This window comes from Saccostrea cucullata, unplaced genomic scaffold (genome assembly GCF_032062105.1).
Source record: "Saccostrea cucullata isolate Sc308-1 unplaced genomic scaffold, CSIRO_AGI_Scuc_v1 ctg4582, whole genome shotgun sequence".
NCBI lineage: Eukaryota > Metazoa > Mollusca > Bivalvia > Ostreida > Ostreidae > Saccostrea > Saccostrea cuccullata.
In genome coordinates this window covers 2,232-15,101 of record NW_026939060.1, presented here as the reverse complement: position 1 = coordinate 15,101, position 12,870 = coordinate 2,232, and the positions used below count along the sequence as shown (strand labels likewise).

The 12,870-nt window shown below is 35.4% G+C and overlaps 1 protein-coding gene across 1 annotated transcript; it reads right to left on the bottom strand.

Moving 5' to 3' along the window:
- Nucleotides 1-8,250: 8,250 nt before the first annotated feature.
- On the bottom strand, nt 8,251-9,360 carry LOC134252171 (uncharacterized). The gene is made up of 2 exons (XM_062734608.1): nt 8,703-9,360; nt 8,251-8,480 (listed from the first exon to the last, which is right to left on the bottom strand). The coding sequence occupies exons 1-2, from the start codon at nt 9,358-9,360 to the stop codon at nt 8,251-8,253; spliced, it is 888 nt and encodes a 295-aa protein (XP_062590592.1).
- Nucleotides 9,361-12,870: the final 3,510 nt, after the last annotated feature.

Sequence of the window (12,870 nt, the reverse complement as noted above, 5' to 3'; positions counted from 1 at the left end):
GCGATTTAGTGATTTTTAGAGGCTCACTTTGTCCGGCAGTTTTCTCAAAAAGCACTTAACACAGAAGCTTGAAATTTTCAGTGATGCTTAGAGCAACCTTTGGAGAAGTGCACTAAGTATATTGCAACTACCGGAAGTATGAAGCGCCGACGCTCGCTATGGCCCGAAAATAGTCCTATCAAGAATTTCAAAATTTTAAGCACCTTTTCAACGATAACTTTTTACCTAGAAATATTTTGTTAAAGCATGTAGAACAAAAAAGGTGTATAATTTCAAGATCTTTCGAATGACATCTTGGAAAAAGGGCTGGCCCCTTAAATCAGGGGCCTGGAGGGGCCAAAAGGTTTTCCTTTATATCTCAAAAAGTATTGAGAATTTGTGATACGTCAAAGAAGCAAAGTTGTTCAGAATGTCATGCTTAATCTATTAAAGTCGTCAAAATACGTCCATCACCGTCACTTCCGGCCTAACCGGAAGTAGTCGGAAAACGCGTATTTTTGCCGTTCTTGACAAGTTTTAGGGTAACATATGCCTCTGGGACCTTGAAAATTAATTTTTCGTCCGACGTCGTCACTTCCGGTCAAACCGGAAGTGACAGAAAATGGCTTATTTTTGCTATAATTAACATGGATTTAGAGGAATCAAACCATTTTTGGACGTTATTTCTCATTTTTGTTAAAAATGAAAGCCACTTCCGGTCAAACATGACGGAAGACCTACTCGTTGCTTTGCAACGAGCTTTGCTCTAGTTATTATTAAGGTCTTCCGTCTTCAACGGAAGACCTTTCTGTTATGCTTAGGTTTCTTTTCCACAGTTTTTATTATTTTTTTTCTTACATATTTTGTGCACGCGAGTTCTCGAAAACGCCTTGATCGATTTTCATGAAACTTTCAGGAATGATAGAACATCAAGAAATCTAGATATATATTTTTTTGTTTTGATGACGTCACTTCCGGTTCGGAGATTTCTGCGATTTTGTCATTTTAAGAGGGTCACTTTGTCCGGCAATGTTCTCAAAAACCATTCAAGATAGAAGTGTGAATTTTTGAGGGATGCTAGAGCAAACTTTGGAGAAGTGCCTTTTGTATATCACAACTACCGGAAGTACGAAGCGCCGACGCTCGCTATGGCTCGAAAATAGACCTATCGCTAATTTCAAAATTTTTAACATCTTTTCTACGATAGCTTTTTACCTGGAAATATTTTGTTAAATCATATAGAACAAAAGAAGTGTGAAATTCCAAGATCTTTCAAATGATATCTTGTAAAAAGGGCTGGCCCCTAAAATTAGGGGCCTAGAGGGGCCGAAAGTTTTTTCTTTATATCTCAAAACGTATCGAGAATTTGTAATACATCAAAGAAGCAAAGTTGTCCAAAATGTTAAGCTTAATCTTTTGGCGTCTTCTAAATACGTCCGGCGTCGTCACTTCCGGCAAAACCGGAAGTGGTCGGAAAACGCGTATTTTTGCCGAGCTTTGGAGGTTTTTGGGTAACATATGTCTCTGGGAGCATAAAAATTGATTTTCCATCCGTCGTCGTCACTTCCGGTCAAACCGGAAGTAGCAAAAAATGGCTTATTTTTGCATTAATTAACATAGTTTTAGATGATTCAACCCATTTTTTGGCGTTATTTCTCATTTTTGTTAAAAATGAAAGCTACTTCTGGTCGAACAGGACGGAAGACCTACTCGTTGCTTTGCAACGAGCTTTGCTCTAGTTATTATTAAGGTCTTCCGTCTTCAGCGGAAGACCTCATTGTTTTTCTTAGGTTTCTTTTCCACTATTTAAGGTCTTCCGTCTTCAGCGGAAGACCTTATTGTTTTTCTTAGGTTTCTTTTCCACTATTTTTCTTCTTATTATTTTTTTTCTTACCGATTTTGTGCACGCGAGTTCTCGGAAACGGCTGGATGGATTTTCATGAAACTTTCAGGTCTGGTAGAACATCAAAAAATCTAGAAATAAAATTTTTTATTTTGATGACGTCACTTCCGGTTTGGAGATTTTCGCGATTTTGATATTTTTGTGAGGGTCACTTTGTCACAGGCAATGTTCTCAAAAACCGTTGAAGATAGAAGTGTGAAATTTTCAGTGATGATAGAGCAACCTTTGGAGAAGTGAATTGAGTACATCTTTGTTACCGGAAGTACAAAGCACCGACGCTCGCTATGGTGCGAAAATAGTCCTATCAAGAATTTCAAAAATTTTTACACATTTTCAAAGATAACTTTTTACCTAGAAATATTTTGTTAACACATGTAGAACAAAAGAAGTGTAGAATAACACGACCTTTCATACCATATCTTAAAAAAAGGGCTGGTCCCTTAAATTAAGGGCCTAGAGGGGCCAAAAGTATTTCCATTATATCTCAAAAAGTATTGAGAATTTGTAATACGTCAAAGAAGCAAAGTTGTTCAAAATGTCAAGCTTTATCTAATGGGGTCGTCGAAATACATCCGGCGACGTCATTTCCGGTCAAACCGGAAGTAGTCAAAAATTGCATATTTTTGCTGTTCTTGACAGGTTTTTGGATATCATATGTCACTGGAAGCTTAAATCTTAATTTTCCGTCCGTTGACGGTACTTCCGGTCAAACCGGAAGTTGCCAAAAATGGCTTAATTTTGCCATAATTTACATAAATTTGGAGGATTAAACCATTTTTTTGACTTCATTTCTCTTTTTTTTTATATGAAAGTTACTTCCGGTCAAACAGGACGGAAGACCTACTCGTTGCTTTGCAACGAACTTAAAGTCTAAATATCTATTTTGTTTTCTGACAAAATCCTTTGAAATTTTGAACATAGTCTTACATTATGAAGATCTACAGCATCATGAACGCACGCACATGCACGTGTGCTGCAATCTGATTGGCTAAAACTTTAAATGCCTACAACTTTCTTGGTTCTCAATAATACAGGGTGAAATTTCAAATATGAATAGATATAATGATTGCCTACATTATACTACTATCAAAAGTAAATACATGGACGTGCATGCACATGCGACCGCACACAATGTATTAAAAGACAGTATACTTGAGTGTTTGATGTTCGTGCAGAATTAAGAACTTCTAAATGTCAAGACATGTAACATACTGAAGCATGCAGATCTTTTTACCCTTGACCTTGAAACTAAGGTCAAGGTCACTGGTAACCTGAATAAAATGTTGATATTAGCTATTTACCAAAACCACCTTGACCTATGAACTTGAAATCGACCTTAACCTTTGTCCTTGACCCAAGGGTAAAAAGAAACATGAAGTACATGTACATGTATCTAGAAACACCTTTCAGAGTTTATTTCGGTTGACAGGTTAGAAGTTAAAGAGGTGGTGGTTTTTAATGACCTTGACCTTTCATCCAAATGTCACAATCAATCTTAAGTTCTTGGAATAAGATACAAGATTCAACTCCAACGTTAAATAGGTTAAGAACACACACACACACACACACACACACACACACACACACACCCACACACACACACAAACAAATCAAATTAATGGCAACATAGAGAATCACTGTTAAACTCAAATAACACCTCGGACCCACATAAAATTTCAAAAAAAAAATGCAGAAAACAGCTCGAGGAAAGTGTATTAAAATATTTCATTTGAGTTTCCTAAGTATATAGAAATTATTAATTTATACAGAAAAAATTACAAATCCTGTCGTGTTTAAAATTAAAGTGCAGATGACCAAAGTTGGCATATAAGCCTTTTATAGCTTATTTATTCAGATGTCGTTAATAGCATTCGATTCTACTGATTTGAAATAATATTTTAATACCAAGTATCCTTTGTTTAATTTACCTTTGAAATTTATTTGAATTTTTTTTTTAGAATTACGCAATCCCCAGAAATAGCGATTTTCGGTATATTAAAAATCAATATACATGTACGCTCCTTCGTAAATTAATCAGATATTTGCACTCATGAAAAAAATATTAATAAGAAGGTGTTAAACAATATAGGTCACATTAGCTGACACGAATGTCTTTTTAAACATCTCTTGTAAAACCCAGAGAGTAGCCCCCTAGGCATTGGAAAAAATGAATAGTTCCGGTCAAAAAACCTTTATATATTTATTTACAAAGTATATAAAATTTACCAGGCACAGGTATCAGAGTGGTCAAAATGGCCTGAGAGGAAATATTAAAAAAAATTCTGAACAGAAAGGAAAATCCCTTTTCCATGTATGGAACTACTATTGAATAAGTTCATTTTGATTGGTTAGGTATTGGCGTGATACCCTTAGTCAACTTTAACCCTACCTTGTCGTCGGAATAAAACCAACTTTGAGCCCGAGGTTAAAATAAGTAGAGAAATAAAATGTGAATCGATAATATGACGTATGCTTGAAAAATGGTAAATATATATATGTATTTTTTTCTTTGATTCGCGGGATAGAAAGAAGGATATGGAAATAACGAACAGTATTCAATCTCAACGTCCATTAAACAAATATACAAAATAAGAGCAGAGCAAACACGGACCCCCGAAACATCAGAGGTGGGATCAGGTGCCATGGAGGAGTAAGCATCCCCTGCTGACCGGTCACACCCGCCGTGTGCTCGTTGTCATAATCAGGATATAACGGAAAAAATCCGTGGTCAATTCAGTGTATAAATAATGGACTAACAATTGGTATGAAAAACGTCAGTCAGCATTTCATTCAATGATAAATTGTATTTGCTGACAAGGTCATTGTATCGACAATAGAATTTACGAAATGATGACTTCAAACGAGACTGTTGATATTCTTGTTTCATCAACTTGCTTGTCAATAATTTACCTCGTTTAAGAAATTGTTCATACGTAGAGCATGCTCTTGCATATCGAATCAATTGAGATATAAATACTCCGTATGCAGGTGATGAAGGTATATTGCTGCATAAGTAAGGGAAGCTGACGATAGAAAAGTTAAAGTCATCACGTTTATCATATAGCTTGGTTGTTAGATATGTTGATCGCTTAATCAACATGCCATAATCATCTTGCATATGCATGTACATGTACGTGTGCGCGCATGCAAAACGTTAAACAATATATCGTTGATAGTTGATATTATTGTAACTTTTATATTCTTAAATGAAATCTTGGGATACTTGGCATATTTATAAAAGGTCTTAGAGGAATAAGGCACGATAAGGGACATGGGGAGCATTTGGGGAACATCTGTAACGGTCCCCGTTACAATTAGCACTAGTTCTTATTTTTCTTCCTGGGAAAATTTTGTCCGCGAGTGATCTTGTAAACTACACATCAGACTAAGGTGAAATGTTTTTAGGGTCAGTAGACATGTAATGTAGATTTGCGGAACGAAGGTCATTTTGCGCGCACGTGCTTGCAAGAGCGTGCACGTGCAACATGATAAATGACCGATTACATTGATATAGATGTAACTTTTTAAATTTTTGATGAAATGCTTTAGAACTCATAATATAAGGATACATTAGAAGTATAGACAATATGACATGGTCAAAATAGCAAGATCTCACGCGCATGCACGTGCGCTGCACTCTGATTGGCTGAAACAAAAATCTCAATATCTTTTTTGTCTTTTGACGAAATGCTTTGAAATTTTAATTATAGCCATGCATTAGGATATCCTTCAATATGGTATATAGCAATTATCATGAAAACACGTGCATGCACGTGCGCTGCAATCTGATTGGCTGAAACTTTAAATAGCTATAACTCATTTGGATTTCAACCAAAGAGGATGGGATTTTAAACATAGATAGATATTATGAACTACTACAAGAAGGTATGGTCACCATGCACATGGACACACGTGCATGTACGTGCGCTGCAATCTGATTGGCTGAAACTTTAAACAGCTATAACTCCCTTGGTTTCCAACCAAACAGGATGGGATTTGGAACATAGATAGATATAATGGACTACTACAAGAAAGGTATGGTCACCATGCACATGCGCACATGCGTGTACGTGCGCTGCAATCTAATTGACTGAAACTTTTAACAGGTAAAACGCCCTTGGTTTTCAACCATATGGGGTGGGATTTAGAACATAGATAGATGTAATGATCTTCTACAAGAAGGTATGGTCACCGTGCTCATGTATGCACGTGCGTGCACGTGAAATGAACAAAATCAAAAATACACTTGAATGAGGGTATTTTTATTATTTTGGATTAAATACTTTAATTTTAAGTTTATCAAAATATATGGATTGTGTAGACAAAATAATATGGTCATTACGCACAGGCATTCGCATGCGCACGCATGCAATGCTAAAATTTGAATGAACTTCGTACACTTCCAGGTAAATGTTAAAGTCTTAAAAAACATAGAGTTTGTCTTATTTAATGAAGCTTACAGGTAATATGGCACAAAAAGAGAGTTGGGGAGCATTTGGGGAACATCTGTAACGGTCCCCGTTACAATTAGCACTAGTGTTTTTTAGCATGTTTACATTGGGAAAATGTAGCTAATATTTGTCAATACTTTTTTACAAACATTCACAAGCACCAAACCTGCTGGGTTCTGTATATTCTATCCTAATTCGAAAATTCGCAGGATTTGATTGACCAGGGGGATGTGTTGATTTTTGAATAATACAGCTAATCTCAGCCATTAAGATTACCATCGGGAGGGTTGAATAATAATGCTATGAAAAAATAAATGCTCTGGTGATCTCAATGCACATGAAAATCAAGTTTGTTATTGATGCGAAAGGGAGATTATGATAATTTTTAGGTCACCTGAGTAAACTCAGGTGACCTATTGCTATCTGTTTTCGTCAGTCGTCGTTCGTCGTGCGTCGTGCGTTAACATTTAAACATTTTCAGCTTCTTCTCTGAAACCACTGAACCAATTTCAACTAATTTTGGCATATAGCATCTATGGGTGAAGGGGAACAAAAATTGTGAATTTCGTGGTCCCTGCCCCCCTGGGGCCTGGGGGGTGAGGTAAAAACCACTAAAATTAGTGTAATCTTTAAAAATCTTCTTCTTTACTCCCGGACATCAAGCAGTCAAACTGTTGGTATGACTGTAATCAGCATTGAGTCCTCTACAAAAATTGTGAAATTCATGGCCCCAGGGTCAGGGGTTCTGGTGTTAGGGCGTGGCTCTATTGATTATATAGTGAAAATGCATTAAATCTTTTGAAATCTTCTTCTCTGCTCCTAGATATTAAATGAACTAGTGAAGTACATAGTTATGATGAGCAAGAGTGCCTCTACCAAAATTGTGAATTTTATGACCCAAGGGTCAGGGGTTATGGTGTAAGGGCGGGGCTGTATTGATTATATAGTGAAATGCATTAATTCTTTGAAAATCTTCTTCTCTGCTTCCGAGTATTAAATAAACTAAATAAGGACATAATTATGATGAGCAAGAATGTTTCTACATAAATTGTGAATTTTATGGCCCCAGGGTGAAGGGTTCTGGTATTAGGGTGGGGCTCTATTGATTATATAGTGAAAATTCATTTAATCTTTGAAAATCTTCTTCTCTGCTCCTAGGTATTAAATAATAGTTATGATGAGCAAGAGTTTTCTCTACATCTGTGTAATAAGCAGATGAACTATTTACATAGTTATGATGGGCTCTTCTTCCAGAATTAAGAATTTCAAGGCCCCTGGGTCAGGGATACCAAAATGGGGGGGGGGGGGCTCTACTTATATACTGAAAACGAATTGTTTAAAATCTGCTCCTTGGTATTAATCAAAAATTTTTGTTTTGCAAGTGTGCCTTTTCAAAAATTTTGCAATGTGTAGACCTAGGGTCAGGGGTTCATGTGTGGTAGCAGCACTCCTGATTATTGCTGAATATTACTGATTAGTTGACATACATTTTTGTTCCCCAGCCTGCTTATAGGTATTAAGTAAACAAACTAAGCAATTGCTAAGTGTATAGTTATGATAAGCAATGGTGCCTCTTTCAAAATTGTGAATGCCATAACATCTAGCTTAAAACATGAATCAAATTCAATAATTTTGAAAGTTGTTGCATGATGCTCAGGTGACCTATAAGGCCCCTGGGCCTCTTGTTAGTTTTATTTTTGGGGGGTGTCACCATATTGATATCAATATCTCAGGAACTATCACTCAAAATCGCACGAAATTTTGGTAACTTGTTGATTAAAGATGAATTAAAATGTATGATAAAAATGCTGAAAAACATATGTGAAATAATAATTTCTAATTTAACTCAAAAGTTTAATATGCATTTCTTAATCCTTTCAGTATATATAGAATACAACACACTCACTGTGATGTAATTCACTGTAGATATTTGATTTTCTTCACTTGTTTGTTCCACATTTGAGCAACAAACAGATTATCATTTCTGTCTATACACAGTCCCAAGGGTTCACACATTCCACAATCTATGTAACAGAGGAACTGTCCATCCTGGTCTATGATGTGGACACAGTGATTGATACTATCAGCTGTAAGGATGTGACTCTGACTGTCTGTGGTGATTCCTGTTGGTTGGAATGGTTGGTTCTCTGGAGCAGGAGTATGTCCAGTGTACCTGAATTTCAGTTTCCCGGCCTGATTGACCACCACTACTGCCCTAGCTTCACAGTTAGGCATGCAGATATCCAGGTTCCTGTTCTCACTAATGTTTCGATATTCAGTTATTGAAAAACATACTGATGATGATGAATGAGGTAGTTGAACTTTATCATCAAACTGAATGATTTGTTTCTCTGTGGAGCCAGAGTAACGGACAACTTTTGATTGCTTGTAATCATCACTCCTCATGATAACCAGGAGGTCACCAGAGGAGGTACTACAGACACCGAGAGGTCTCCAGTTCTTTAGTCTGATTACCTCCTCTATCTTCTCATTCTTCACAATGTTTACAGTACTAACATCAGTATAAACTAGATCTCCACTTTTTGTCACCGCTATGTTAGACGGAGTGTACCCTGACTTGGTTCTGATTGACTTGAGTAGTGATCCCTGATTGACACTGTAGAGTTTCATGGTGCTGTCATCTCCACTTGTCCAGATTTTGTCATCACTCAGACAGGCAACATTGAAAAGTTTTCTATACCCAGTGTCTATGGTGGTGAGAGTCTCTGGTTCATCAAGTACCTGTTTGACTGGAAGAGAGGATCCAGCTTCTGGTGATTTCTGTGTTGTCTTCATGCTGTAGCCATGTTTATCTGATGTTAAAGGACTTGGTGACAAGGATCCAAATAGTTTACTAAGTTCTTCTCCTTGGATTTTTTCTGAAATGAATTTGGGTAAAAATGAAATAATTTTGTCAGGAAGATTTCTGTATATTTGTACATTGGATGCGGTACTAAATAGTTTGGACAAGTCATTAGTGTCTATTGCTATTTCTATTGAATTGATTTCTTCCTTGATGTCAGACATTGTCTTGTTTATTTCATCCAGATGTTTCTGTAGAGTTTGTAACTTTGTGTTTTTCATCTCATCAACTTCAGCTTTAAGTTTCTGGACAAGTTTGTCAATTTCTCTGTGCCAGTTTTCTCCATGTTTTGTTATGGCTGTTGAAAGATCTCGATGTTCCTTTTCTAACTGACTCATTCTATTTTGTACATCAGAGGCAATGTCCTGGTATGTGGGGTAAATTGTATCATTTAATTCATTTCGTTCTTGTTTAAGCAATTCCTTTTTGCCATTGAGAAAGTCCAAGAGTTTATATAACTCATGACCTAAATGTGTCTTAGATGCAATACAACTAATGCAGACAGGAATGTCACATTGTTTACAGAACATTTCACATCTTTCTGTCGCATGAGTTTTACACCCAGGGTAGAGCAGGGTAGATTTTCTATCCTTGAAGTCTACAATTTTATGGGGTTTTGAGAGATCAGCAGAAAAGTGTTCTCCCACACAGGCCTTACACAGGTTGACAAGACATGTATCACAGTGCATCTGTACCACAGCGGTCTCACACAGGTCACATCGCATCACATCCTGGGCACTGGTACTGGGGTCCATCTTTAAACTTTATGAAGCTAAAAAAGTTAAAATTTCTTCTCATGAATATTCATTTTAAGAAAAAATTTAAGACAAGAAAAATTTAAGAATTAAGCTTGCAGATATATAGGAAAGTCACAACTTCAAATGTTGGGTCTTAGCATAAAAGAAAGTTTAATGAGAAATACAGGTAAACTTTCAGATATTGACAATTAATTACGTTGACAGTATTTACTGTTTGAATTACTTGTAGAAACCCGAAGATATCATCTTATGTAATGCTGACTAACCCACTTACATTGTAGCTTGATATTCAATCATAGTCCAAAGCACAAACTTTACTGAGTTATGTTAGTAATAGGGCAATGTCTTTGTTACCCATGGTTCAAACCTACTGAGGAACTTCCTTAACCTTTTTAAAATACTCAAAAATGCTCAAGTTACCTCCTAAATTTCTTACCTGACTTCAGTTATGGCGGCTGTCCTGTTGATCGATCTCCAAGTACAGTCTCTATACACTCTGATCACGTGTATTATCTACCTGTCTAGTGTTTATACTTCCTGGTCGAGAAGGCATTTAAATACCTTAACAGGAATCACCCTTTGTATTGCAGGATAAATTTTATAAAGAGTATTCAATAATTGAATGTCAGTTGACAGTAAAGAATTTCCTTTTTAGTTTAAAGTGCTAGAATAAAACTCCATTGCCCATATACATGCATGTTTAAAAAAATTTAGAACATTTATTTCTGCAAAAAAAGAATTACTTATAGTTCTTTTCTCATCACAATCTCTATTACAATATGTAAGAGAATTTAAAAAGAAAATCCTTAAAAGAAATAGGGATAAGGTTTTAAATACTTTCTTTCTTTTTTAGCTCTACTGGTCAGAGACCAGAAGAGCTTATGCGATAGTAATGCGTCCGTCGTCCGTCCGCCCATCTGTCTGTAAACAATTTTTCAAAATGCTACTCCTCCTACAGTTTTGGTCTGATTTCAATATAACTTGGCACACGAGTAGACTACATTAAGATACAAAAAGTATCGCATAGGTTTTTGATTTCGATGAACGGTATTGCAATGGTGTCTTAAAATAGAATTCCTTTAGAAATTCTTTTAAAACGCTACTCTTCTTACAGTTTTGATCTTATTTCGATATAATTGGGCACAACGGTAGGCGACACTTAGATACATAAATTAATGCATTGGTTTTCGATTTAGCTGAATGGAATTGCCATGGTTACTAAAAATAGAAATTTCTTGAAATTCCTTTAAAACGCTTCTCCTCTTACAGTTTTGATCTGATTTCAGCATAACTTGGCACACAAGTAGACTACACTAAGATGCATAAAGTAGTGCCTTAGCTTATGATTTCGATAAACGGTGTTGCTATGGTTACTAGAAATTGAATTTTTTGAGAAATTCCTTTAAAACTCTACTCCTCCTTCAGTCTCGGTCTTATTTTAATATACTAGTAACTTGGCACACAAGTAGACTACAAAAAGATACATAAAGAAGTGTATCGGTTTTTGATTTTGATGAAATGTATTGCCATGGTTACAAAAAAAAGAAATTTCTGTGAAATTCCTTTAAAATGTTACTCCTTCTAAAGTTTTGATCTGATTTCAATATAACTTGGCACACAAGTAGACTACACTTAGATACATAATTCTATTTATTACTGCCTGTTACAAAGTTTCAAATCCAAGTGCTACTTTTCCTTTATTACACGTAAAGACCAGTAGAGCTACAGTCTCATCATAGACTTCTGGTTGGTGTAGGTCTTGTTTCCAAGTAACTTTAAGCTCAATGTTGATCAAACTGCATGGATTATACATCTAAGGATGCATACAGCCAGACTTGCTTCGGATACTAAATCTGATCTGTATTTTCCGGTGTAAAGACGAATAATGACCCCCATCGAATAATGACCAGGGGTCATTTTTTAACGACAAAATTTGACCCCCTACCCGTAGAAAAAAAATCATTTTTTGTAGAAAAAGTGTCATAGGGGTCATTATTTTATATGTTAGTCCTATAAAAAATTGACCCCCATTGAAAAATGACCCCCTTTAAAGTGAAAAGAGATACTTTAATTGTCAATATTAATAAAATTTCTTTTTAATTTCCTCCTTATAGTGTTTGCTCAAAGAATGATATTCCACTTGTTTTTAGAAATCAAACCATGCAACAATCAGGTTCCAATACTCTTTAATAGAAAAATTAATTTTTCCTTCATTTCAACTTTTAGCTTGAACAAGTTTGGCAAATCCTTTTTGACAATGAAAGAGGAGGAAATCCCCCCTCCCCCCCCCCCCAAAAAAAAAAATTACGTTAAATCAAAAAAAATAAAATAAATGAAAAGCAAAAATATAAATAGTTATATATAATGTTCTATACATATAATTATAAGTTTAAGTGTAGGTGTATGGGGATTGAGGTGGGAGAAGTTGTTCTGAATTAGAAGTTTTCTGAACATTAACATGATTAAAAAGGTTTTTAATCAGAAGTTCTTTCCCTTTATAAATTAGGAGATACATAATATGTTTACTTCCATAAAGTGAATCTGTAAAAATATATATGTTTTTCATATTTACTATATAAAGTTGCTTATTATTTACTATTGAAAAAACGACAGGCCCCTTTTTTTAGAACATCAAATTTTACTTCTCGGATAAAAAGTACTATTTATACAGTTCCTATTTTATATTCTTAAAGTAAAATACATTTTTGAAAATAGGTGATGCATGTGTCGGTTCTAAGTTTATATCTTATACAGCTAACATTTACCTGAAGAATTGATAAAGTTTAAAAGGGTATCGTTTTTGTTCGATTTTTCTCCGACTATAATTTTTTTAAAATATTCAAGACTATCGTCTCCATTATTTAAACGGATGCTTTTTCATTCATATCGAAGCGGTTTGATGATCAAGAATCATTT